Source organism: Poromitra crassiceps (assembly GCF_964638095.1).
Source record: "Poromitra crassiceps genome assembly, chromosome: 1".
In the NCBI taxonomy this organism is placed as follows: Eukaryota; Metazoa; Chordata; class Actinopteri; order Beryciformes; family Melamphaidae; genus Poromitra; species Poromitra crassiceps.
In genome coordinates, this window is record NC_139623.1 from 130,955,669 (window position 1) to 130,983,596 (window position 27,928).

Below are 27,928 nucleotides of genomic sequence, written 5' to 3' on the forward strand. Positions count from 1 at the left end.
ATTGACATACACTTAGAGTAACCTCTCCGTGGATTATATAGCCTATATGCCGAATTGAAGAGTGGCGCCTGGTAATCTATTTCATGTACTTCTGTATAATCAAGAAACGTTAAATAATGTAGATGTTTTTCATAGCGAGACAACGGCACGCATGCATGGGTGGTGGTGTAGCAGATCAGCAGAGGCATAGCTTACAGCTTTTAACATCATGTTTTCCCCCTGGATCTTTTCTCTTTAGACTACCTCACATTTATTTGGAGAACGGGATTAATCCCCTCGTTTTAGGGTTTGACTGGTGTCTGGCGATGTTATAATCACATCAATCAATGTGCCTCCTCTTCACTAGTCTCGCTGGCCAACCTCTCCTCTCTACCTCTTCACCAACTCCACGCGCATAACGTAATGACTGGAAACTCGCATAATTCAGCATTTTATTTTGCCGACTTTCTGAATACCATGATGGTTTTATGATACCTTTTGGATCATGGAAGCCAAATGAGGGAGAAGACTCGTCATCTCGCTGTCACCACGATTGCAGATTTAACTCCAAAACAGTAGCATTGTGGATGTGAGTGGATCTATGTTTACTAGTTTAATATTATCAATTGCCTGGCCTCCCAGGATACCTCGTAATGCTGCATTTACATGCTGCACATCGTTTGACCATTTTTTCAACTTAAATGTATAAAACCCCATAAAACCCCCATTTTCTAGTGCGTCTCCATGGAGCTCTAAGCTGAGAATGTCCGAATGTATTGTAGAGCTGCACTGGGTTTGGGGCGTGGCTTAGCGATAGGTCAATGAGTAGGTGGTGGTAATGCAACATTTAAGGATGATAACCGCCATAAAACACTGAAGAAGAAGCTGAGAAAAAGGAAGTTCTGTGGGGTTGCAGCTGGTGAAAACCGTCTATAAGCACATGGGCAGTGTTTACCTTCTCTCTCTGTTTACCTCATGGAGAAAAATCCTCCTGCAGAAACTCCACCCCTGCCTGCTCATTAAGGCTCATTAAGGCTCTCCATGCGATTCTCCGTGGATGTGCGCTTACTTAAAAAATAAAAATAAACAATAACAGCCTCCCTCCAAGCAGATTCTGCGTTGTGATGTAAAATGTGTCACAACGGAGCGTTTTGCCACAGGAGGAAATGGGAGATCTCCATGAGCAAAACAGAGAGAGAAGGAAAAACACTGCTCATGTGCTTATATTACCGAGATATATATGATACAAAGTGGGTTGATTACCGGTAAAGCCATCCTTTAAGGGTTGGTTTAGGTTCATATTTTACTTGTGGTGAAAAGAATTACCATGAATTTGCACTTTGGCCAGAAAGGCAGCTACTTACCCAGGCTGCTGTCTATGGTGAACTTTGCCAGCTCGTTGCCAGACTGGATGCTGTAGGTGATGTCAGCATTAGGGCCGATGTCGGCACTAGTGGCCAACAGGCGCAACACCTCGGTCCCCACAGCGACATCCTCAGGAACAGTAACGGCATAGTCCCTCCTCTGGAAGACCGGAGGGTTGTCATTCACATCCAGGACCAAAACAGTCAGGTCAACCTGGGAGAGACACAACAGATTAGGATTAGAAATCCCACTGAGTCTATGCCCTGACAGGGCTCAGCATCAGCACCACGCACGCACGCACACACACACACACACACACACACACACACACACACACACACACACACACACACACACACACACACACACAAACACAAACACAAACACACAACCAGTACCCTGTACTACGAAGCTAGTTTAACAGATCCGCGATAAGTCCCTTTGATCTGGTTTGACTGAACAGGATCAAAGCTATCTAGTTAACTGATACTACGACGCTGGTTTTCTACTAGGTAAGTGGACCTGGGGCCTGTACTACAAAGCAAGATTAGTGGTTTAGCGAGGTAACTTCAGGTTTAAACCTGGTTTAGCCGTACTACAAAGCAAGTTAACTTCTTACCGACATATATTTCCATAGCAACTTATGCTTCACACTTAACCTGGTCCGCAGCAGGTTAAGTTGCAAGGATAAGATTAGACCTTAGATACACCGCCCACGAACCAATCGAATCAGCAGTTTGGAAAAATGGCCAACCCCTTTCTGGACTAGTTTCCCATCAAGGAAGGAGCACGAATTGTAATGTTGAATTAATCAAGGACTAAAGCCTTGCACTTGTTGCAGGCTACATTTTAATTAAGCCCTACTTACCACTTTGGAATATGTTTTTATATATTCATTTTTGTGCTCTCAAGTAGCCTAGATACGTTATTTGACCCCGCCGATCGATTGCAGCTGAATAGTGAGTGGAGAAATATCACTAAACTGGCATAAAAAGGTTACATAAACGTCTCCAAAGTGCACGGTGCCGTGTGCGCAACGGAGCTGAGACTGACGTTGGGTTGGAATTGAAATGGTCATAGCCTACATGCTAGAATAGCCTACTACATCTAAGCAATTTAATATGGGATCACCTGCACACAGGCGATCCCATATTAAGATGATTCATATCTAGGCTACTCCTGCATTTTGCAGTTGCAACTGTGTTGCTTTTGGCCTGTATGATGTGATTGAACTTCATATTTCCAGCATCATTATATGAAATATGGAGATATGCGACTCTGCTGACAATAGCCTATAGCCTATATGTGACCACGAAATAGGCTATTTTTTATAAATGAAATCTATGCCCGCACGTACCGTGTCAATTCAGTTCAGAAGCATTTATTTTATTTTATTATCATTCTTTTTTTTATTGATTAGCCTATAGGAATTATTCAGTCAGTGCGACTAAACACTCATGAGATCATTATTATTCATTGAGCCTAAATGGTCTATACATACGGATTTTGGACTGAGATAGATTACACATTGCTTCCACAAAAGACTGTAGATAGAGAGCTGTAGATAGCCTACGAAACCGCTCTTCAAAGAAATTACTGGTGTGGATAAAAGTGGTCTTTAGACAGTCATTCGGGAACAGACTAATAATATCCAACGCAGATTTTTATTTGCGGATTCATTCAATGAGGAAATAGGCATGTCTGGCGCTTTGGTGGCGAAATCAAGCAAGCTGAATAACTTATGCATTTAGACAATCTGCAATTTTTTGCCAGCCCTCCTTTCGCCGCTTATTATGTGCAACAGTGTTTCCCTTTGTTTTTATTAGATGTTTAAAAACCTCATATTTCGTGAATATGAGTGTTTGCTCCTCAAGCGAGAAATATGCGGCTCTGCTGCTGCTGCTGCTGCTGCTGCCAGTCAGACGCAGCCGATGACGTGTTTGGCGTCTCCATGTTGTGATTGGTCAGACGTCGGAGAGAACGCCCTTTTTATGTGCACGAGCTGATGTGCACGGTCATTTTCATGTGCACGAGCCTGAGCTCGATTAGAAAAACCTGGTTCCACTAAACTAGTGGCAAACGAGGTTCGTAGTACAAGTTAACTACAATCGAGCTGATCTGGTTTAGACAAACCAGATCAAGGGACAGATCCTGGATCTTCTTATACAACATTCGTAGTACAGGCTACTGGGATCTGCCTGTGCACGCGCACGTTTTTCGCTCGTGCACAGGCGCGCGTCCACGCGAAAGAGGTGCGCTAGCCAATCACATTATGAACAGCTGAGTTGATCCACGCCCACACCCATTTCCACACCCATTTCCTCGTTCAATGAATGCGCAGTGCATGATCAGAGTTTTAGCGGATATTTAATGTATCCGCGATTTAATGTCAGAATGAAAATCCGCGTTGGATAGTCTGCTGAAGGGCTGTCTAAAGCAGCAGCTTGTATTCACATCAGTCATTTGATTTACTTTGATCAGCGATTTCTGTCTGATACAGCTGCATTGATACAGCAGCAACAAATGTAAATGTGTAATCTCAGTCTATACATTTCCACAATCTGTAAGCCTATTTAGACCATAGATTTAGAAACGCATGCTCAATGAATAATGATCTCTATCACTCATGTGTGTGGTTGCACTGATCGAATAATTCATATATAAAATAGCCTAGTATAAAGCCTAATAGCCTACTATAAAAGAGAAAACTGCTGAACTGAATTGAGACGATGCGGGCATAGTTATCATTGATAAAAACTAGCCTATTTTTGCTCATATATTGGCATACAGCCTACAGGACACAGTTCCAGCTGAAAGATGCAAGAATAGCCTGCATATTTAGTATTGGGGCTATCCATATTTATCCCATATCTATATTATATGTATAGGCTTTTCTGGCATGTAGGAGAATATCACCCTCACTCCATTTGAGGGTCCGTTCATGATATGCGCCGCGGTGATTAATAGTGATCATATTTCTCCACGCATCGTTGAGCTGTTAAGACATAAAGTGGTAAGTAGGCTTAATTTAATTATGTAGCCTACAGAGCCACGAATGTTTTGCTTGTTCTATTCTCAGTTGACTGCAATCTATTTTTCATATGGCGATCTTATGAATGGTGAGTGACTCCAGAGAGCCGATTATATGGGTCTCTCATGGATTTTGATCTTATCCTCTGAAGCTAACCTGGTCGCGACCAGGTTAGCTTTGCAGCGTCAGTTGCCATGGTGATTGAAAGTTAACTTGCTTTGTAGTACGGCTAAACCAGGTTTAAACTCAAACTTACTCGGATAAGGCATTAAACTAGCTTCGTAGTACAGGCTACAGATGGCTGACAGTGTGTATCATTAAAATAACATCCATCCCTTGAGGGAATTGGTCAATATCTGAAAAACAACAATTACATCACTAAAATATGTTTATTTAATTGCTCAAGATTGTTGACAACTTTGATTTTATATATACATATATATATATATATATATATATATATATATATATATATATATATATATATATATAGGGTTAGGGTTAGGGTTAGGGTTAGCGTTTCGCTGTAGCAGCGTCATCAGGTTTGCTCATCCATGAGCAAACCTGATGAAGCTGCTACAGCGAAACGCGTCGTTTGCTGAATAAATCACAGTAAATCCTGACTTCAGTGTGCGGTGGTACCTTCTTTTGTTTTATGCCTTGTACCTGCAACCTACCAGCACCTGATCTTTCCACTGGCTGTGCGTGGGGACTCTCCTTTCTCTTATATATATTTATAAAACGGCTCTCTCAAATCAAGCAATCTGATTGGTTCACAGCCATTGTATAAATCCAGTAACCCACTCCAATAACCCATGGCCATGGGTTATTTGTTTATTTGTTTATTAAAAGGATCCCCATTAGCTGGACGCCTTGGCGTCGAGCTAGTCTTCCTGGGGTCCATGACAGACAAACATAAAACATTAAAACATTCAAATCATTAGTAAAATCATATCAATACATTAGAAACATTAGAAACATACATTAGAAACATAGCCTACATTAGAAACATCAATACTTTCATAACATTAAAATTACATTAAAATATAGCAGTCCTACGGTCATGTCAAAACATTCATAATCAAAACACTGGAAACAATTGCTACCACATATTTGGTTGGTCCTGCAGGTGTGATCGTAGGTTTCTCTTAAAGCAAGCCAGTCCACTGATTAAAGAAATGTTTCCTGGAAGATTATTCCACATCTTCACAGCCCTATAATTTAAAGCTCTTTTTAAGCTGTTTGACCTTGGAAGGGGAAGGGTCATGTAGAAAAAACAAATGGCGGAGACAGCTGTCAGATCCTTGTGAATCGATCTTCGCTTATAACTTTACTAATACTTCGCAGAAAATTATGTTTTGTACAAGAATAGAGGCGGGCTAATGTCTTCTTTGCAAAAAAAAGGCTGTTAACCCCGCATTTAACCCCGCATTTAACCCCGTAACGTTAGTTGGTGTCGGGCTTTGCAGAAAAGCTCTCAGCTTCTCAGCAAGCGCTGAGAATGCAGCGCTGCGCTCGAGCTGCGTGTCGGGCTTTCCAGGATTGGCCAATGTCAACTTCAGTCTCCAGAACGATCCAATCAAATCACCCGCACGTTCTTGCGGTCCCGCCTTACAGTAGTGTTTCAACTGACTCTATCAGAATGACATGCCAGTCGGACTTATAGTATTATTATTATATTATCATACTTGGAAACCGTTTTATAAAAGCAATATAGCACTCGAGCAGCGTGTGTTGTGGCATATATCCCGCTGCTCAGCAGTTAACAGCTGAGCAGCGGGATATATTTGCCACAACACACTGGCTCTCATGCTATATTGCTTAAATATATATATATATATATATATATATATATATATATATATATATATATATACAGTATATATAATTTCGTATGTGGACTTTGTTTGTTGGGTTCAAGTTCTGTGTTTGGCCACAGCTATGCCGTTTTACATGTGATCGGGCTGAAACCTTCAGGGTGTGTAAAGGATTTTTTAATTTGGCCAATGATGTGCAGTGATGTCATAGGCATCTCGCGCTTCATGCCTATATATATATTGTGGAGTCTCGGCAGCCTACCTCTAGCCTATCTCTACCTCTAGCCTATCTCTTGAATCAGTGGGACCGCTAACAGCCGCGCGCTGTCAGGCGCGGCTCACCCGGCTGAGACAGATTCCCAATCAGTGCGCCTAGTTATCAGACTCAGCTCTGAATGATCACTATGTGGCTGGCTCTCCTCGAGAAGGGACCTCTCCTTGCTGTCGGGCGGTAGGTACAATTTACACTCCTCCCCTTAAGCACATGATGATGGCTGTATGATGTTCTCTGACCGCTCATGTCTCCTCTCGCCCGCAGGCACGCTACTGGAGCACTTAACCGAGGAAATGAGCCCTGGCTACGTTGTGGGGAAAACTCCCCTGCGTTGGCCCGCAGGCTAACCCCTCCTGCCTTGTTTAACGTTTTCTCAGACCAGCCCCGATAAGGGAAGAACTTAAGTTGGGACTTTAAATAAAACAACGCTCAGTGCGTTTAAACCTGCTTTTCTGTGTCTTGGCTTGGGTCAGAGTCCACAATATATATATATATATATATAGTCCACCCCCCCCCCCTCTGAAAAAAATCTTATCTTCTTTTGGTTTAAAATTCACATTATTAGGTTTAGTGACAGAGGCATTTAACACAATTATGAACCAAAGGGCAACAGAGGAAAATATGTCACACAAAACGCAACTGTGAGTGTGGACTTGCTTTGACTCCCCACCTACCTGTGAAGAGAGCGCCCCCTGTTGCCCGGCTTGGTCACTGGCCTGGACACGAATCCGGTAGGATTCACGGACCTCTCTGTCCAGAGGCTTCTCCAGGATCACCACCCCAGACACTGGGTCAATGGAAAAGAAGCTGTTGGCTGAATCCAGCAGAGAGTAGACCAATGTACGGTTAAGACCTGGAGAAGACAAACAGTAGACCAATGTACGGTTAGACCTGGAGAAGACAGAGTAGACCAATGTACGGTTAAGACCTGGAGAAGACAGAGAGTAGACCAATGTACGGTTAAGACCTGGAGAAGACAGAGAGTAAGTAGACCAATGTACAGTTAAGACCTGGATAATACAAAGAGTAGTCCAATGTACGGTTAAGACCTGGAGAAGACGGAGGGTAAGTAGACCAATCAAGACCTGGAGAAGACAGAGAGTAGTCCAAGGGTTAAGACCTGGAGAAGACAGACTAAGTAGACCAATGTACGGTTAAGACCTGGAGAAGACAGAGAGTAGACCAATGTACGGTTAAGACCTGGAGAAGACAGAGAGTAGACCAATGTACGGTTAAGACCTGGGGAAGACAGAGAGTAGACCAATGTACGGTTAAGACCTGGAGAAGACAGAGAGTAGACCAATGTACGGTTAAGACCTGGAGAAGACAGAGAGTAGACCAATGTACGGTTAAGACCTGGGGAAGACAGGTGTCCAGGTAGTGTAGCGGTAGATTCCCTGCCTACCAACACGAGGGTCGCAGGTTCGAGTCCCTGTGTTACTGTATCTCTGGCTTGATCGGGCGTCCATACAGGCATGATTGGCTGTGTCTGAGGGTGGGAAGCCAGATTGAGGGAATAGCATGATCCTCCCACGTCCTGCCGCTGAAGCTCCCCGCTGTCAGGTGAAAAGAAGCGGCTGGCAATTGCGCATGTGTCGGAGGAAGCATGGTGCTAGTCATGGTGGTCTAACCAGATCAGCAGAGATTGGACCAGCAACCGGGGCAGCAGGGGGGGAAATTGGCCAAGTACAATTGGGGAGAAAAGGCGGGGGGAAATTATAATAAAAAAAAGACCTGGAGAAGAGAGACTATACATATATATTGTACATATATATATATATATATATATATATATATATATATATATATATATATATATATATATATATATATATATATATTAGGGGTGTCACGATACACTCAGTTCACGATACGATACGATACACGATATTGGGTTCACGATAACGATACGATACGATATTTTAACAATATTTTTTTGCGATCGATTTGTAAGTTGAGGGGGCATGCATGCTAATTTGAGTAATTTCACCATTTTCATCCTCCGTGTCTAACGTCCCTCGTCTGTTCAAACAAAGCAATGAAAAGGAGAGCGAGCATGCAATCAGATGCAGATCAGTGCCACCATGCTCAGCTTCTTTTTCTCACAATATGAGATTTCATCTCAACGATACATATTGTCACGTTTTGATATCGCGATATATTGTGGGACGATATATTGTGACATCCCTAATGTATATATGTATTGTAGCGTTCCTGATATTTCATGAGGCAGAGGCTTCTTGCTGGTACAGGTTCTTTATTCACAGTTATTCATATTCACAACTCTCCGCTGTTGTCATGCTCATAGATAGCAGCTTCCCCCTAGGCAGTGCGCGGAGACTGACTGCACATGCTCAGTCTCCGTCCGGAAGTGGTCCCACAGCATAGTGCTCCCCAACATAACACTCCCCCACACAGTTCCTATCTGTAGTGGAGACACTACCATTGCTCACCACTATGTGTGTACTGCTGATTCGCTACATACTCCCCGCCCAACAATAAGGTCAACGCCCACGTTGACACCACATCACCCCTCCCCTGTACCAACACTCCCAGCATCTTTTTTCTTTTTAACAGTTCTTTGTTTTTTAACCACATCTTATGTTTCCATCTCAGGCTTTTCCCACGTCTCCTCCCCACAATATCTCATGCCATACACATCATCCACTTTTCATTATAACACTTCCAACCACCATCTCCTCCTTATTTTTTTATTTTTATTTTTTATTTTTTTAGTACAACTCGCAGTTGCTCAAATGTCCTGGAGCCCTTGGCTCTCTCCGTGGCCGTGTTAGTCTCTGTGAACCTGCCGGTGGGCCTGACCCCACCTGCAGTGTCTCTGGTGCTTCACGTCTCTGAGTGGGGCCCGCCCGGTCATGGCCGGACGCCCCTCTCTGTGGAAACCGATTCCTTCTTTCACTCTGTCTAAGTGAAACCGCTGGGCGGCCGAGATCTGGGGGAAGGGTGCACCCCCCCCGGTATGGGGCCAACCTGTCCCTGTGGAGTACCTTCTTGCCACCAAGTGGCATCTGCACCCGGTACACCACCTCCCCCATTCTCTCCATCACCCTGCATGGGCCTGTCCAGTGACAGTCCAGTTTAGGGCTACGCCCTTTTTTTCTCCGGGGTGTGTACACCCATACCAACTCCCCCCCCTGGAAATGGTTTCCCTTTGCCCTCACATCATAGTTCCTTTTTTGTCTCATGCCCGCTTTCTCTAGCTGGGTCCGAGCGAAGTTGTGAGCGGACTCTAATCGATCTTGTAGCCTCCTGGCATACTCTCTCCCCGGGGGAGCGTCCGGTGCATCCGGTGGCTTGCCGAACGCCATTTCTGCTGGTGTCCGCAGTTCTCGACCTAACATGAGCAGGGCGGGTGTGCAGGAGGTGGACTCGTGTGTTGCGGATCTGTAGGCCATGAGGATGAGAGGCAGGTGCGTGTCCCAGTCCCTCTGGTGCTCCTCCGTGAGGATGGCCAATTGCTTTTTCAGTGTCCTATTGAATCTTTCTACTAGGCCATCGCTCTGGGGGTGCAATGCTGTGGTCCGTGTCTTTCTAATGTTCAGTTTCTCGCACATGGTGGCGAACACTCGTGACTCGAAGTTTCTTCCTTGGTCACTGTGTAGGGTCTCTGGTGCTCCGAACCTACTGAACATGCCTGTGACTAGTGCGTCGACCACCGTCCCCGCCTCCTGGTCGGGCAGCGCGTATGCCTCTGGCCATTTTGTAAAGTAGTCCATAGCTACTAGGACGTATCGATTTCCACTCTCTGAGCGTGGAAACGGCCCCATCACGTCTACCCCTACCCTCTCCATGGGGGCTCCTGCTGCTAGCTGTTGGAGCGGGGCGCGAGACTGGTCTAATGGCCCTTTGTACGCCGCGCAGAGGTCGCAGCGCCGACAGAAGTCCTGTACGTCTCTCCTCATCCTCCCCCAATAAAAGCCTTGTCTGATGCGACGGAGGGTTTTGCTCACCCCAAAGTGGCCCGCCCCTACTGTCCCATGGCAGCTCCTGCACACCTCATCTCTCAGTGTCGTTGGCACTACTTTTCGCCACTTGTTTTCTCCCGTTGCTGGCTCTTTCCAGCACTTCATCAGCACTCCACTGTTCAATCTCAGGGTGTCAAACCCTGCCCACAGCCCTTTGGTTGTGTCGGTGGCCCCCGCCACCTCCTCCCATTGTGGCTTCTGGCCCGCTTCTACCCACTGCAGCACTGGTGACAGCTCCCTGTCGTTTTCCTGGTGGCCCTTCCAATCTGCTGCTTCTGCCATCCGCAGTGTCTTGCACACTGGCCCATCTCCCGTGTGGTTAGGGCAGATTCTAGCGTCTTCTTGGAGCTCCCTCTCTCTCCCCTCTCTCTTCTCACAGTACACACACCCCCTTTCCGCGCAGGGTCGTCGTGACAGGGCATCTGCATTTACGTGGTGTCTCCCTGCTCTGTGCTCTATGGTGAAGTTATAGTCCGCCATTCTCTCTAACCAGCGGCACACCTGTCCCTCCGGCTCCCGGAAGGACCACAACCACTGCAGCGCTGAGTGGTCGGTCCGTATGGTGAACTGAGGCTGTCCCAGGAGGTAGTATCTAAAGTGTCTCAGTGCTTCTACGACTGCTAGGAGCTCCCGGCGTGTGACGCAGTAGTTTCTTTCTGTCTTATCAAACGTCTTACTGAAATACCCCACCACCTGCTCCCCCTCCGGCCCTGCCTGGGACAGCACGGCCCCCATACCTCCATTGCTGGCATCAGTGTCTAATAGGAACGGCAGTGCGGGGTCTGGTGCTCTAAGCACGGGGGTCTTGGTCAGCGCTTTCTTGAGGGTTTCGAACGCTAGGTGGCATTTTGCTGTCCAGTCGAAGTCTGTGTTCTTTTCTTTAAGCCGGAACAGTGGCTCTGCGATGTCAGAAAATCCTTTTACAAACTTCTTGTAGTAGGATGCTAACCCTACGAAGCTCTCGAGTTCACTTTTGTCTCTGGGGGTGGGCCATTCTGAGACTGCCCATGTTTTTTCCTCTAGAGTGCGGATGCCCCCCTCGCCGATGCCATGTCCCAAGAACTCTACCCTCTTCTTCAGGAAGTGGCACTTATCTGGGTGTAGCTTTAGACCCGCCGCTGCTATTTTCTGTAGGACTTTTCGTAATGCTCCCACCGCTGCCTGAAACGAGCCCCCGTGTGTCAAGATGTCATCTAAGTATACGACGCATTCTGTTTGGGGAATGTCCCCCAGCAGTTTCTCCATTAACCGCTCGAACGTTGCGGGTGCGTTACACAGCCCGAAACTGAGTACTCGAAACTGCCACAGTCCTCTCTCGGTGCGGAAGGCGGTCTTTGGCTTGGCATCGTCGCAGAGGGGCACCTGCCAGTACCCACTGCGGAGGTCTAGGGAGGAGAACCAGGCTGACTCCCCCACTATGTCTAGTAGCTCCTCGATGACGGGCATCGGGTACGCGTCTTTTTTTGTCACTTTGTTCAGCCCTCTATAGTCTACGCAAAATCGCATCTTTGCGCTATTTTTCTTTTTTACCAACACTACTCCCGATGCCCATGGGCTCTCTGACGGCTCGATGATCCCTGCCCTCAGCATGTTTTCTACAGCTTCGTTCGCTATATCTCTTCTTGCTGCTGGAATTCGACGGGGATATGATCTGATGGGCTGCGCCCCTTCAGTGTCTATTTGGTGTTCTACCAGGTGAGTGCAGCCTAGTTCATCGTCCGTCATCGCGAAAATGTCTTTGTACTCTTCTAGTACTCTCCACAGTTCGTCGCTCTGTTGTGGTTCTAACCCCTCGCTCTGACGTTGGTGTAGTGTCCTGAGCATTTCTAACCTCTCTGTCTCTCCCTCTGCCTGTTGCATTGGCTGAGGGCAAGTGTTTGGAGGTGGGCTAGGGGCGTGGTTTTGGGGGGGGGTTGGGTCTGCTAGGTGGGGTTCATGCTCTACGGTGACGCGGTACACGGTGATGTTGTTAACGTTAGGCCGTTCCCTTGGAACGGTGGGCGGTTGGCTCATTTGGACTACCGTTCCTTCTGCAAATGTCAATGTGCTTCTTCCTAGGTCTACTGTGCATTTGTTCATCGTTAAGTAGTCTTCCCCCAGGATGCAAGGCCCCGCCATTTCTACCACCCACACCGGAAAGTCCACTGTCTGTCTCCCCACTGTTATCATTACGTGTCCCCTCCCCCTCATTGGCATTAACTCACCGGACACTGTTCTTAGCAGCTGTGCTGCTGGCTGCTCCAGGCGCATCCCCTCGGGCATCATGTTGACGTTCACCAGCGTCGCCGTACACCCCGTGTCCACCAGGGCGGCGCAGTATCTCCCTTGTAGGTAGGCTGGAACATGGCATCGGTTCATCGCGCGCGGCCCGCTCTGCATGTTGACAGCTCCGGCGATGTCGTCTACTTCGGGGCACGGCGGAGCCCCACCTCTCTGTTGCTGTCGGTGGGCTCCCTCCTGCGACGCTGTGGCTACGGGGACTGTGGCATCGTAGACCCGTCTCGCCCCATCTGGACGGGCCCCGTACCGTTTCCCTGGTTCCACGTTCTCCGGCGGCAGTCTGCTTCCCGATGACCGGGACGCCCACATCCCCAGCAGATCATGCTCCCTCTAGCCCAGCTGTTGTTCCGCTGGGTGGGCTGTCGAGCGGGGTTGGGCTGCAGGGTCGCTCTGCGGAGCAGTTGTTCTTTGAGTTGTTGCACTGACTCGGACAGTTCTTTCACCATGTTGCCTTGTTCTGCCAAAGCCGTCTTCCACGCTGGCTCTTCTTGTATCGGGCTTTCCGCTGCCATTCTCACTACGGGGACAGCTCTCCCCTCTTCGCTGTTCATGGTCCAGCCCTCTACTGTCTCTCTTTCAAACGCCAGCTCTAGCGCTATTTCTAATGTCTTTGGCCGTTGCAGCATTACTTGCTCTCGTAGCCCTCGCGGCGCGATAGCCTGGACGAAGTAGTTTCGGGCTAGCTCGTCCAGTGCTTCTGGCGGCAGCCGGCTGTATACACGCCGGCTGAGGATCTCAATGTCTGTGGCTAGCGCCCGCAGCGACTCCCCTGGTCGTCTACGCCCGTTACACAGTTCTGCGACCATAATGCCTTCTTCTTTGCATCGTCCGAAACGCCTCCTCAGGGCCGCCATTACCACGTCTAAGTCTTTGGTGTCTGCCATTGCTGCTACACATGTTATAGCTTCACCCTCGAGTGACATTACCAGATGACTGGCTCTCTCTCCCCTCGACCAGCCATTCATTTCCGCTGCTACGTTGAACATTGTGCAATATGGCTCCCATTCGCCTTTACCGTTGAATTTTGGCGGGGTGATTTCCTTTCTTCCTCGCCGCCCGCCGTCCTTCGTCTCCTCGACCCGTGTCTCGTCTTTGTCTCCGGTTCCCCGGCTAGCTTCACCGGGCCGTGGCACAGCCTCCATTGCTACAGCGGTGTTGTCAACCCGCTCGATCTTCACTCTCACCGGCCTCGGCTCTTCCGCTCTCTCCGCCGCCTCGTTAGCCCGCCTGCTAGCCTCTTTGAGCCGCGGGGTAGCTTCCGTGGCTACGGGGATATCGCCGTTTAGTTCGGATTTTATCATCACAAACCCCAGGCTTGCTGCTGCTATCCCCGCCTGGATCTCTGTGGTAGCGGCCGCGTCTACCCCGTCTTCTTTCTCCTCGGGTGCTTGGTAGTCCGCCCCGGCTCTTTCTCTCCCCGCCTCCCGCCTGAGTCTTTGCTTCTCTCTCTTCAGGAACTTGTTAACCATCTTTGCCGATTCTGGAGGTAATTCACCGTTTTAAACTTCTGACGCCAATGTAGCGTTCCTGATATTTCATGAGGCAGAGGCTTCTTGCTGGTACAGGTTCTTTATTCACAGTTATTCATATTCACAACTCTCCGCTGTTGTCATGCTCATAGATAGCAGCTTCCCCCTAGGCAGTGCGCGGAGACTGACTGCACATGCTCAGTCTCCGTCCGGAAGTGGTCCCACAGCATAGTGCTCCCCAACATAACACTCCCCCACACAGTTCCTATCTGTAGTGGAGACACTACCATTGCTCACCACTATGTGTGTACTGCTGATTCGCTACAGTATATACAGTATATATATATATATATGTGTATGTATATATATATATACTGTATGTATGTGTGTATGTGTATGTATATATATATATACTGTATGTATGTGTGTGTGTGTATATATATATATATATATATATATATATATATATATATATATATATATATATATATATATATATATATATATATAAAAGACAGTTTTTCTGTAGAGCCTTATGTCAAGTTCCATCTGGACAGAAGAAAAAGGTCCTTGTGTGCACAGTTACGATCTGGAACGTTGCCCTTGGCACTGGAGACTGGTAGGTTTAATGCTACCCCTGAAGAAGACAGACTTTGTTCGCTCTGTGACCTGGGTGACATTGAAAATGAGATTCATTTTCTATTCTATTGTACTGTCTATGATGAGGTAAGGGAGATACTGTTCAGTAAAATGTCCTCTATTTATGATGACTTTTTTGAGATGGACGATTATGAAAAACTTGAGTTGTGTTTTAAGAAAGGCACTTTCTTTATTGGAAACTTTATTTCCCAGGCATGGGAGCTAAGGCAAAATGTTCTGTTCAGAAAATGATGTAATGATTTTGTTTTGCTGCTGTGGTGTATGTTGTTATGCTGTGATTTAGTTTTATTACTGCGGCGTTGGCGTATGTTGTACTGTATAATGTATCATTTGTGTGTCTTGTAAGCCCATGAGGGCTGGGCACTGTCAAGTGCATGACACATTTAATAAAAATCAATCAATCAATCATATATACATATATACATATATATATATATATATATATATATATATATATATATATATATATATATATATATATATATATATGATGTTTTCATTGTGGTGATATGTAATAGACAACATCTCTATCACACATAGGAATGCGTGGTACCAGCTTACCTTCATCAGGGTCACTGGCTTGCAGCCGGGTGAGCAGAGACTTGGGCGAGGCATTCTCATAAACACTAGTGGTGTATTGGGTTGAGGAGAAAGAGGGGGCATTGTCGTTTACGTCCAATACCCTGAGAACTATTTCAGAGCGACAGAAGAGCCCGCCTCCATCAGTTGCCTGGCCAATGAGTTTGTAGCTGGCCGTCTTTTCGCGATCCATAAAGGTGGCTGTCCGCAACTCACCTGTGTACGCAAACAGAGAGAGGTACTGTAGAAAACAAGTAGGAAACCCTGAAAGCGCACAAATCAAGATAATAAAATACCCACTTTTTCCAATTACACAAGTTTAGATGTTGAAGAATGCACTCAATATTACAAACAACAGTTTTAGGATGACCAAATACGTTATGTTATAAAACTAAGCTTCAGGGCAAACCAAGCTTGTTCACCAACTGTCAGGGTGTTTTTCTAAGAATGTTGCTTTTAGGAGTACCAACATTCAAATAAGCAAATTCTTCAATGTATGACACATCATTTGAAGAGAATGCTAATGAGAGTACCGGTGTTTGCATCCATGTAGAAGTCTTCAACCCCGATGCCAAACAGTGAATACTGGATCTCAGCACTAGAGCCTGAGTCAGCATCTGTTGCTCCCACTGTCAGAATGCCCTTGTTAGTGGGGATGTCCTCAGGAAAAGAGGCACTATACACTGCCTGGAAAAGCACACGTGCACACACACACACACACACACACACACACACACACGTGCACACACACACACACGCACGCACGCACACACGCACACACACACACACACACAGGCAGAGAGAGAGAGAAGCACACATTGAAATCACACTGACAAAAATCCAGCCCAGCCGGCAGAATAAAATGTTGGCACTGTACGTTTTTTGCAACCTAGAACATGAACTTTTCTGAAGGAAAATATGCAGCATTTCACATTTCTAGATACACGAATAATTAATATTATACACGTCATAGAACATAATGACCCGGTGGACCCGTAAAGTTCCTGAGAGTTGTCGTCACAAGAGAGCTGTTTCAAATCCAGAACCAAAGCATAAAACTCTAAACCCAACCAAGTTGCTTTTGTTGCCTAAACCCAACCAAGTTGTTTTACTTGCCTAAACTTAACCGGTGATTTGAGCCGTGGCTATTGTGACACTTTACCGAGCTGAACGGGGCCGGTAGCCGGGTCGGTAACCAGGAAGTAGCTGTGTCTCATTCGAGGCCGGGGCGTGGCCGAGCTGGGTACACGTACCCAGGAAGAGGTGTCTGAGCTGGAGGACTGAAATCTTCGCTATTTTACATTTTCGTGGATTGCAAAAACTCACAAAGCCGACATTTTATCCTGGCGATTTGGTTGCAAAAATCTGAAAACACATTAAACTGCTCTGCTCTGCCCTGCATCCCAAAGTGTGGGCCGGGCCCGTGGAGGTACTGGCCGCCAGGAGCAAATAATAATAAAAAGAAAATAGTCAGACGTTGACTGTACCAAAAGCCCCAAAAGGCACTCTTACTGCATTACTGTCTTCGATAGCATTTTGTCACTTTATTTGAACCTGGCTGGAAAAGAACACAGTGATCTCCATGGTCTGCTGGTCAGTCAATATTCTTTAGCCATCTCTGTTTGGACTGAAGATTTTCATCTTCCCCACTTCCTAGTGGCCGTAGTCCCTATGCCTGACCTGGTTGCAGATGGGAGTGTTGTCGTTGGCGTCGGTGACAGTCACCTCCACCACAGTGTGGGAGACGTATAAGCCATCACTGGCCGTGATGTTGAGCAGATAGCAGTCCTGCTGCTCGCGGTCCAGCAGGCCACTCACATACACCTTCCACTCCCCCTGTACAAGGGCCAGTCCAAACACTCCCCGCACGTTACCGCCTGCATGGGGAGTACAATGACATGGGTTAAATACCGGCATACTAGCAGTAACCAACATCTCCTTTGCCCCTTCTACTAGGATCTTCATGTTTCTTTTTGATTTGCAATTATTTAAGTCTCTCTCCCTAGGATCATAACTATTTTATTCTCCTAAATTATTTGTTAAATGTTCTGTCTTTGATTATGCTATGATTATTGTCTAATGAATGGAGTCCTAAATTATTTGTTAAATGTTCTGCTGTCTTTAATTATGCTATTATTATTGTCTAATGAATGGAGTCTTAGAAGATTAACCCAATGACACACACACACACACACACACACACACACACACACACACACACACACACACACACACACACACACACACACACACACACACACACAGGTGAAACAATATGTTACTTTCATCCTGATAATCCAGTCCCATCAGTGGATATAAGTATTCAAACAGCAGCAAGAGGCATCATGATCTCATTGTGAGCGGCGCAGTGTTGTAGTCAGGTCACACTCCAGTCCAAGGTGAGTCTCGAGTCCCCATTACCTGAGTCTGAGTCTGGAGTTACTGAACATGAGCGTGAATCCACATGTACCTGGAACACACTGCCTGCCCTTGCACAAAATTGAATAATGTCATGCTATTAATATAGCGATCAATCAATCAATCAACTTTATTATCAGACACAAGGTCCACAGAAAAAACAAGACAACATTTAAAAGAACACACAAAAACTCAGTACAACTATAAAAGGCACTTACCATACCGAAAGCAGCAGCATGACAATGGCTATCAATATCAATATGCTAAATTATTATGGCCTATTACAAAAATGTATCAATTAACAAGTCTGAGTCCAAGTCTCCAACTTCCGAGTCTGAATGCATGAATCCTCGAGTTCAAGTCCAAGTCCAAGTCATCAGTGCTCAAGCCCAAGTCGAGTCATGAATCCTGAAAATGTGTCCAGGACTCGGACTCGAGTCAGACTCGGACTACAACACTGGAGTGGTGAACGACCTGTGAACCTCACTCACAAAACAAATCAACACGTTGAATGATGCAGACACAATCTGGGCCAGTAATGGCATTTTAAAGTGTTCAAATTTGACCTTTGATGACAGCACATCAGACCAGATGTGTCACGCTCAGATAAAAAGGTTGACATATAATGATAGCATCCTCATGGCAATCAGTGTCATTGTTTAAATGCTGGAACACTGGAAAGATTGCAGCATCCACGTTTCATTAGTAATATCTGAAAAATGACCTGAGATATCACGTTTGAAGGGTAGATGGATGAGACGCAGCACGAGCACCCCCCCCCCCCAACCCCACACACATACAATCCCCATAGGATTGGATTTAAATACAGGCACTACCCCACTGAAGATGCACACTGACTGAACGACTTGGTTCCCTCACCGGTGATGTGAAAGCTGACAAGGCGGTTCTGATCGGTGCCGTCTTCGTCCAAGGTGTCGAGAACGGCCACCACTTGGCCGAGGGGCTCGCTCTCCCCCACTGCCCCCCGGTAGCACTCGCTCCCAAACCACGGCGGGTTGTCGTTAACATCCGACACCGCGACGGTCACCACCGCGGTGGACGAGAGCGAGTGCAGCTCGCCCAGGTCGCACGCCACGACTTCAAAGCTGTAGCTGGAGCAAGCCTCGTGGTCCATCTGGCTCACGGTGCTGATCCAGCCTGTTTTACTGTCAATGGCAAAGACGGCGCTTGTAGCCGTGGGGCTACTTGTAGCCATGGGGCTACTGCTTTTGGAACCAGGATCTTTTCTAAACTCCACGTTCTGGGTGAGCAGAGGTCCCAGGCTGTAGGCTACCTGCAATTTGAAGAATACAACTCCTGATAAAAGCTTTTCTATAGACAGTTTTACAACATAAACATTCTAAATTGCCCCTAGTTTACTTCCTGTTGCAGTGTTTGCTAATAAAAAGCTGACAGGAAATAAGCTAGGTTTCAAATTAAGCAATAAGCCCTAAGAGGCCTGAGGGGTTTACAGTGATTTTACAACGGCGGTGCAGCGTGCCGTAAACGCCTCTTAGCCCAACCCGATCTCCAAAAAAATTGTAAAATAGCAACGTTTGTGGACAAACGTTGGTATTTTACAATGTCGGCTAAGAAATTGTAAAATGGGAACGTACGTGTCTACAGCGGTGGGCGTGGTTTGGGCGTGTTTTACGGAGATTTTCTGTTTCTAACCCCTCCCCCTACTCTAATCCTAACCCTAAAATCTCAGAACGTTACTATTTTACAATTTTTGAGCCGAAATTGTAAAATAGCAACGTTGGTCCATATCGTTGGTATTATACAATTTTCTGTGAGACTGTGTTGCTTAGCCACAGACTCACGAGGCTTATTGCTTTTATAAAACGGTTGATACATATAGACGGTTTTAATTTGACAACATAAAGAGTCTAAATTGCCCCTATGTTACTTCCTGTTAGTGTTTGCGAATACAATAACTAACAGGAAATAAGCTAGGTTTCAAACTGTTCCCTAGCAACACAATTCGGTGAAAACCGTCTATAAAAAATAAAATGTGTGTGTGTGTGTTACGGGTGGAACAATACACATACTTGTACCGAAGCATTCAGGTACGAGGCTTTAGCTGCAAAGACAATCTTTCACTGCTGAACACTGTAACTCTTCTACTCTACAAGGATATCAAACAAAAACTGAGACGGAAAAGACGAAAGGTTTTAAAAAACATTGTCGTAAATTGAAATACAAATTGGAACTAAACTGTGAGAATAATAAAATAAATAAGTAAGATAAATTCAAATAAATGAAATCTTGCTGGCATTTCTACTCATTTGCTGTATCGAAAACATACTGAATTGTGACACCACTGTAACTCGTATCGAACCATGAATTTTGTGAACCGTTACACCCCTGGTGTGTGTGTGTGTGTGTGTGTGTGCATCAATCTTGGTTGTAAAGCACCTGTCCATTTGAGCCCCAGTCTGGATCAAGGGCACGCACTTGGACCACTCTAGTGCCCACTGGCATACCCTCCATCAACGTGGTAACATAGGTGTTGGTCTCAAACGCTGGCTTGTTATCATTCACATCTAGAATCTGGACAAGGACAAATCAGCATAGATTCAACTGAACCCAGCCTAAATAACACTACTAAAAATGATAATAAAATAATAATGCTTATATGAGAAATACAAAGTCCTCTTTGTTTGAATTTTTAAAGCCCCTGGAAACTCAAATCCACAATAACCTTCTAACTATATAATTTAGAGTCTATGTGCATAATAGTGAACATCTAAAAGTATTAGACATTAGTTTCAATCCAAATCTTAAATGTTTTTGTACTGTTCCTGATGCTGGGTTACACAATAAGCTCCATGAACCAATCAGACTGAAGTTCCCTAGGGGTAGAGTGCCCTCTATCCTGAGGGGAGAGAGCCCTGGGAGCATTTCTGCAAACAAAGCCTAATTTTATATACTTGACGACATTTTTAATCATTCAAATTTGGCTGGGTGGTTAATAACACATTTTTCTGTTGCGTGACCAACTCAAAAAACATATTTACTTTTGGTTTCCAGGGGCTTTAAATCAGAAATTCCTCATTTAAATAACAGAGATGAACGACTGTAAGGACCTTTGTCACCAACCTTAACCTCCACGTCCACAATGGAGACAGACTCTATCAGGTCTCTTCTGGTTGTAGCCACGACTTTGAAGCGGAAGCTGCTGACCTGCTCGTAGTCCAGAGGCTTGGCCAGGCGGATCAGACCGCTGTCCCTCTCCACCAGGAGGCTCCCACCCTGGTTGCTGTCCGGCGTCTCCCCTCCGACCGCCGTGAAGAAGCCGCTCTGTCCCGGGCCCAGGTAGACCGAACCCAGGGCCGTACCTACCACTGTCAAGTCAAGTCAAGTTTCAGGTTATATGCAGGAATCCTGAAGTTACATTCATGAACTTTTAAGACATTTTCAGTATATTGTAAGACCTTAATGCAACGTAGATAGTGGTATAAATCACAAGTTTCAACACAATACGATATTATATAGATTCTTTGGACAACTATACAATATTTGCTGATATCAAAAAGTCTGTCACGATATACTGTATATATATATATATATATATATATATATATATATATATATATATATATATATATATATATATATAATTACTGTTACTGTTACTGTTATTATTGTTATTATTATTGTATTATTATTATTATTACTACTACTATTATTACTACTATTATTACTATACTCCCTCTGTGGTATATGAGGAAATAGTAGGTACCTCAGATATTTCACTTTACTAAATGGTACTTGAGAATGACTGATGGAGAAGGCACATATTTTTGTGATACTTTACTGTACATAGGCTACGTAACTTCTATTGTATTCTATTTGATTCTACTAGGCATCTTGCGTGCTACGTGCGCTCGCTTCCTAGGCTCGGACGCTCTGCAGCTCGCCGAGCTACGATACGATAAACCTTATTAATCCCTTATAATCTACAGTTACATGTACAGTACATATCCCAAGCAGTACAGCATAAGAGGAGTGCACAGCCCCCATACAACATCAAATCATGGATGCTAACATTCACAACCAACCACGGTAAATCAACAATGTCAACAAGAGGTCGACAGCAACAATCAGCAACGATGTTGACAAGCCTGTCACTAAAATAGCTCATTCTTTTCTCTAGGATATATTCCAAAGAGTTAGGGGTCAGACCAATAATGGATCCTGCCTTCCTGATTAGGTTATTGATCCTGTTTATGGCCTTGGATGTTAGGCCACTCCCCGAATAGACAACAGCATAGGGGAGAGTGGGGTGAGTTGTGCCACTTTTTACTTTTACTTTAAAGTGAGGGCATGACAGTAATGCCTCCAACTACAATATGTAAATATATTTCAGGATGTTGTGCACCACTGGGAACACTCCCTTTGGATCTTAAATAAACTGTTAAAAAAATATGGCTATTCTTAAAAAAGTGGTCTCTTGGCACAACTTGCCCCCAGTGCGGGGTAAGTTGTGCCTTTGGAGAGAATATGTTGGGGTAAATTGTGCCATTGATTACTGAAGTAAAACAGAACATTTTCATCTCATATACTGTAATGCTATATCAAAGCAAGACAAAATAAAGATAACACTAAAGTCCAGTGTACTATAACAGGGTTAAACAAGGCTAAACGGTAGCAGCAGTTGACCTACATATTTAACATTTTCAGAGATAAAAATTATGTTCAAAATAAACAAAATCAACTATCCAGAGAAAGGCTACACTTGCCAATACTGCAATATTCTTCAACAAGGTCTATTTAAACATTTAAGAACAAAATGAAATAAAAATTTCACTAAATCAACTGCAACTGCACTGGCACAACTTAACCCAGGCCTTTTGGCACAAATCACCCCATCCCCACCATTTTAACAAACTTGTATCATATAGCTGGTTTGGAGCTAACATCATGCTAACAGTATAGCCTCATATTGTAGCTTACTAAAACACTAACACATGTGTGAAATGTTTTCAAGCTTGTCTATATTGAATTGAATTGAATTGAAAACTTTATTTCAGACACTCCCACAGGGAGATCCATAGCACATAGACACATACATAGCATACAGATAAAAATAAAAAATAAAATACAAATATAAACAGCCTAATATAAACATGAGCGCCAGTGGCTCCTCAGTCTAGAGGAGTACCTAACAGAGCTACGTCCTGGGTTGGCTATGACATTAATGATGTCATTATCAGAGGCATCAACTCTGCACATAAATGTGTACATTAAATTACGTAGCACAGCAGGGCAGGTGGGGACACCAACACTGACAAACATTTGACTAGTGCTAGAACTTCTAGGCGCTCTAAGCAGTAGCCTCATACCATCATTGTAGGCCACTGTGAGACGTCTCAAGCTACTCTGTCTATATCTGCACCAGATATAGATATCTATATCTATATAGATATAATTGTTCAGACACAACAATCAATAAACCTTGATCATAAAAAATTTACTTTGAGAGGCAAAAAAACGTTTTTTGAACTTAAATGTGCTTAGCTCTTGTGCGGCCTCGCCTGCTCTATGACATCACTGATGACCCCATCACGGATGACATTAATTAAGGGGTACGGTGGCGCAGTCGGTAGCGCTGTCGCCTCACAGTTAGAAGGTCCTGAGTTCGATTCTCGCCTGGGACACTGAGCGCTGTGGTTGTGTTCCCCCCCCATATCTTCAGTGCCTACTGCCCAGGTGGGTTATCTCGTCGTAAGGGCCTTTCTCTCTGTGTGGAGTTTGCATGTTCTCCCCGTACCCCCCAGGGCATTCCTCCATATATAACCCCCCCACTAAAAAACATGCAGAAGATCAGATCGTCATCCGACCAGTGACGACAACATCCGAAGTTGGTCCCCGGGTGCTGTACGAAAAAGCGACCACTGCTCCTGGCCTGCCCCTCGGAGGAAAGGACATGCCTGGATGGGTTAAATGCAGAGGACACTTTTCACCGGCCACCGTCAGCATGAGTGTGTTGTGGCCGCATGCATGTATTGTGGTGTTCGTGTGACAATAAAAGACGGGCTTGTCCGTTACGAGAGTTTTTTTGTTTTTTTATTACTGATGACAATTAGGGCAATCACCTAATTAAACAATCCGGCTCTGTCAGGTCACCTGCACAACCCAGGGGCGGAAGCCATCGTCTCCGTCTGGTTCCTCCCCGATTCTTTATATTCCCATCACTTATATAGCCTCAGACTGATGACATCATCACTGATGACATCATCACTGAACTATAGCCTCAGCCTTAGGGCAATCAACCTTGTAACTAGGCAAGTTACAAGTAGCACAAAACAAAGCAGCTAGGCTGGTCCTGGGCTGCTCCCCTAGGTCCAGCATACTGTAGCTGACATGCATACATGTCTTACATGCCTCAGTTATTCAAACTCAGACTCCGAAATTTCTTTTCAACAACATAAATTATAGTTCAGGGATTCATACACACTGCACCAGATGGGCGAGGGGTGGTCAGATGACTTTACCCAGACCAAGAACCTTATATAGTCTTACATTATAAGTATTATATAGGTCCATTGCCTCTTGGAATTGTTTACCATCCAACATCTGTTCAATCAAAGGGAGGGGTAGTTTTAAAAATATGCTAAGATCACATCTTCACTCATAATGATGTCTGGAATCTAACTTACTCTTTTATGTCTGTTTTCTCATGGCATGTATTGTATTGCTATTGTTGGTACTAGCTTTTTATTCTCTTCTGTTTCTATTCTCTATCTATCTTAGTCTAACGGCATTGTGTAGGTGGTACTTGCAGCAACCCATGTTAAGGGCTTGTCCAGGGGTGGGTACGAACTGCCGACCCTCGGCTTGGGAGTCCGACATGTTAAAAAAAAAAAAAAAAACACGATTTCAGACGGACAAGCCCGTCTTTATTGTCACACGATTACACATCAACACATGCACGGACGGCCACAAACACACACATGCTGACGGTGGCCGGTGAAATTTGTCCTCTGCATTTAACCCATCCTGGCTTGTCCTTTCCTCCGGGGGGGCAGGCCAGGAGCAGTGGTCGCTTTCTCGTACAGCGCCCGGGGACCAACTTCGGATGTTGTCGTCACTGGTCGGATGACGATGACGATCTGATCTTCTGCATGTTTTTAATGGGGGGGGGGGGGGGGTTATATACGGAGGAGCCCCCCTGGGGGAGCACGGGGAGAACATGCAAACTCCACACAGAGAGAAAGGCCCTTACGACGAGATACCCCACCTGGGCAGTGGGCACTGAAGATATGGGGGGGAACACAACCACAGCGCCCACAGTGTCCCAGGCGAGAATCGAACTCAGGACCTTCTGACTGCGAGGCGACAGCTCTACCAATGAGCCACCGTGCCCCCGTTAACCGCAACGCCAAGAGAGCTACCTCCCTTGGCGGAGCTGATTATCATGCCTTTATACTGGGGAGTGAGTTTAACCAATCCACTCGCTACCACTCGGGACTCACGAGGAATCCGCGCTGATTCACTTCGGTTACATTAGCTTAGTTCTGTTTTAGCTTAGATCGATCTTTGATTCTCTCTTATGTTTTTTATCTTGTGTTCTACACTAAACATTATCCGTCATGTAATGTGTTTTTGTCTTGGACCCCAGGAAGAATACCTGTCGCACTGGCGGCAGCTAATGGGGATCCTTTTTAAATAAACAAACAAACAAATAAACCTTAGGGCAATTACTCTGACCTGATTAAAATCCGGCTCTGTCAGGTCACCTGAACGGGTGCTCTTTACACCCCCTGAAAGTTTCAGCCCGATCGCACGTAAAACGGCAGAGCTGTGGCCGGCCAAAATTCTTGAAACAGACATTGCCTACATTGCAAAATGTATATATAGTATAATATATAATAGATAATAGATGTCATTGTATGGAACAGTCCTATGTCTCTTATAATGTTTGATGTTTATGTTGATATTTTTCCATGCCGGAGTATGAGCAACTGTAGCATGTCCCAATTTCCCCTCTGGGATCAATACAGTTTTTCTGATTCTGATATCATATGCCCATTGATATATAAAAATGTAAGTTACATTGGCTTTATTTCATAATCAATAAGCTATAAAGCAGATACACATAGTTATTATTTATAATTGCATACACATAGATCAATGCTGCATAACACACAGAGGCACATCATTCAGATAACGTTTGCAGACACACTCAGGGCCCTATTCTCCCACAAGCCTTCGGCGCTAAAACGGGCCTTAAACGCAAAAAAACGTGCCTTGCGCCTGTTTTGGGACGATATCAATATGGCTTTAGGCTGCCAAATGCGCTTTAGGCCGAATGGGCGTGGCGCAGTCCCAGAATGGGCCAAAGTGGGCGTGTCGGCGCTAACTACCGGCGTAGTGCTATCTTCGCACCTGGCCTACATTTAGCGCTTTGCGCCTTTGAAAACCAGGCCTCTTCAGTGCGCCAGTGCACTTGTGCCTCTCCCCTGTCACCCTTCTCTGTCTCTCTCTGAAACCAGGCCTATTCAGTGCGCCAGTGCTCTTCTGCCTCTGAGTCACCCTTCTCTCTCTCTCTCTGACTCCCTCGCTCAAACAGACACAACACATAGCAGCACCCAGCTTCCCATAGGAAATAGCAGTTGTAAGTTTACTGCCTGTGAATGTCCACTCCCAGCATGCAATTGGGTCCTCCATTTCGCTACTAAATAGCAACCAAATGAGCCGAAATAGATATAAAAGGTAGATCTAAAATAATGTGTAATGGTAAGACAACCTGCAATTGTCGAACATTTCAATATTGGACCAAATAAAACATCGAAATGAAACACCACCCTATGTGAAACATATATGTCCTCTTGAGCCTATATATACCCCTTGTGGGTTTAACGTGATTTCGATAAGTGACAGCGGAACGCGCTTCTGTGATGTGCTATACTGTGATGTCCGCTCCAATAACTTGGCCCTACTTGACATTTAGTTTTACAATAAAAACACATTTATGCAATGACTTTACATAATGTAGGGTATATTTATGTGCATCGATCATTCTACCTGCAGCAGGGGAGAGAAAACGATATCTTTCTGGACAAACTTTCACCAATCTAATAGGCTATATTTTTCTAGCTGATGCGTTTAGTACATTATTTTCACTTTGATCTTGCTATAGTGTAGCGTATTTACATGCTTGCAGTATTGAAACTGCAGTTAGATTGGTTTGAGAAGCATAATAATATGGAATAATAGCCTATAATGCAGTCAGACAGACAGACTGGATGAAGGGAGGGGGGGGGCAGAGCGTTTGGCTTTCGTCTGGTTTTGCGGGATCACTGGAATTGGAGCTAAAAAGGCAAGCGTGCGATTCGTTTATTGCAGTTATCCAATGAGCATGACGGTGCATAATTTTACGCTTAAAAGGCGTGGTTGTAATGGTTGAGGCTGCGTCTAGCGCCAGCACGACGATATCAAGTGCGCTGGTCCACGCCCACTGATTTGAGCTGCGCCAGGCGTTCGGCCTAGAAACAGCGCCGATGCAACGATAGGGACCACTCACCCTCTGACACATACAGCTGTTATTGATATAGAAAAATGTAAGTTACATTGGCTTTATTTCATAATCAATAAGCTATAAAGCAGATACACATAGTTATCTATCTAGATAAAAACGGAGTATGTGCGGGCAGTCAAACCAGCTCAGTGGCCTTGTGGTTTGAGTGTCCGCCCTGAGACTGGGAGGTTGTGAGTTCGATCCCCGGCCGAGTCATACCAAAGACTATAAAAATGGGACCCATTTGCCTCCCTGCTTGGCACTCAGCATCAAAGGGTTGGAATTGGGGGGTTAGATCACCATATGATTCCCGAGCGCTCCCCCAGGGGATGGGTCAAATGCAGAGAACAAATTTCGCACACTCAGGTGTGTGACAATCAGTGGGACTTTACCTTTACCTTGTTTCAAGTTCTGTGTTCAGCCACAAGTACACAAGTCACAACATGTACATATCAGCTGTTGGAATGTGTATTTTTGGTGACTGAACGGGCGTATGCTGCTGTACCATTCCACTGCCGTTTGTTTTGCTAAGCTAACTAGCAGG

General features: G+C 45.3%; 1 protein-coding gene across 1 annotated transcript in view; it reads right to left on the minus strand.

Annotated features, from left to right (window-relative positions):
• fat3b (FAT atypical cadherin 3b) overlaps nt 1–27,928 on the minus strand; it is a gene marked incomplete at both ends in the record, with an annotated part of 214,011 nt that overhangs the window by 48,345 nt on the left and 137,738 nt on the right. Inside the window, 8 exons of the mRNA XM_083633105.1 lie at nt 1,344–1,557; nt 7,141–7,319; nt 15,423–15,656; nt 15,974–16,127; nt 17,121–17,317; nt 18,738–19,152; nt 20,277–20,411; nt 20,961–21,205. Coding sequence (XP_083489231.1) covers nt 1,344–1,557; nt 7,141–7,319; nt 15,423–15,656; nt 15,974–16,127; nt 17,121–17,317; nt 18,738–19,152; nt 20,277–20,411; nt 20,961–21,205 — 1,773 coding nt within the window. The remainder of the gene's footprint in view (nt 1–1,343; nt 1,558–7,140; nt 7,320–15,422; nt 15,657–15,973; nt 16,128–17,120; nt 17,318–18,737; nt 19,153–20,276; nt 20,412–20,960; nt 21,206–27,928) is intronic.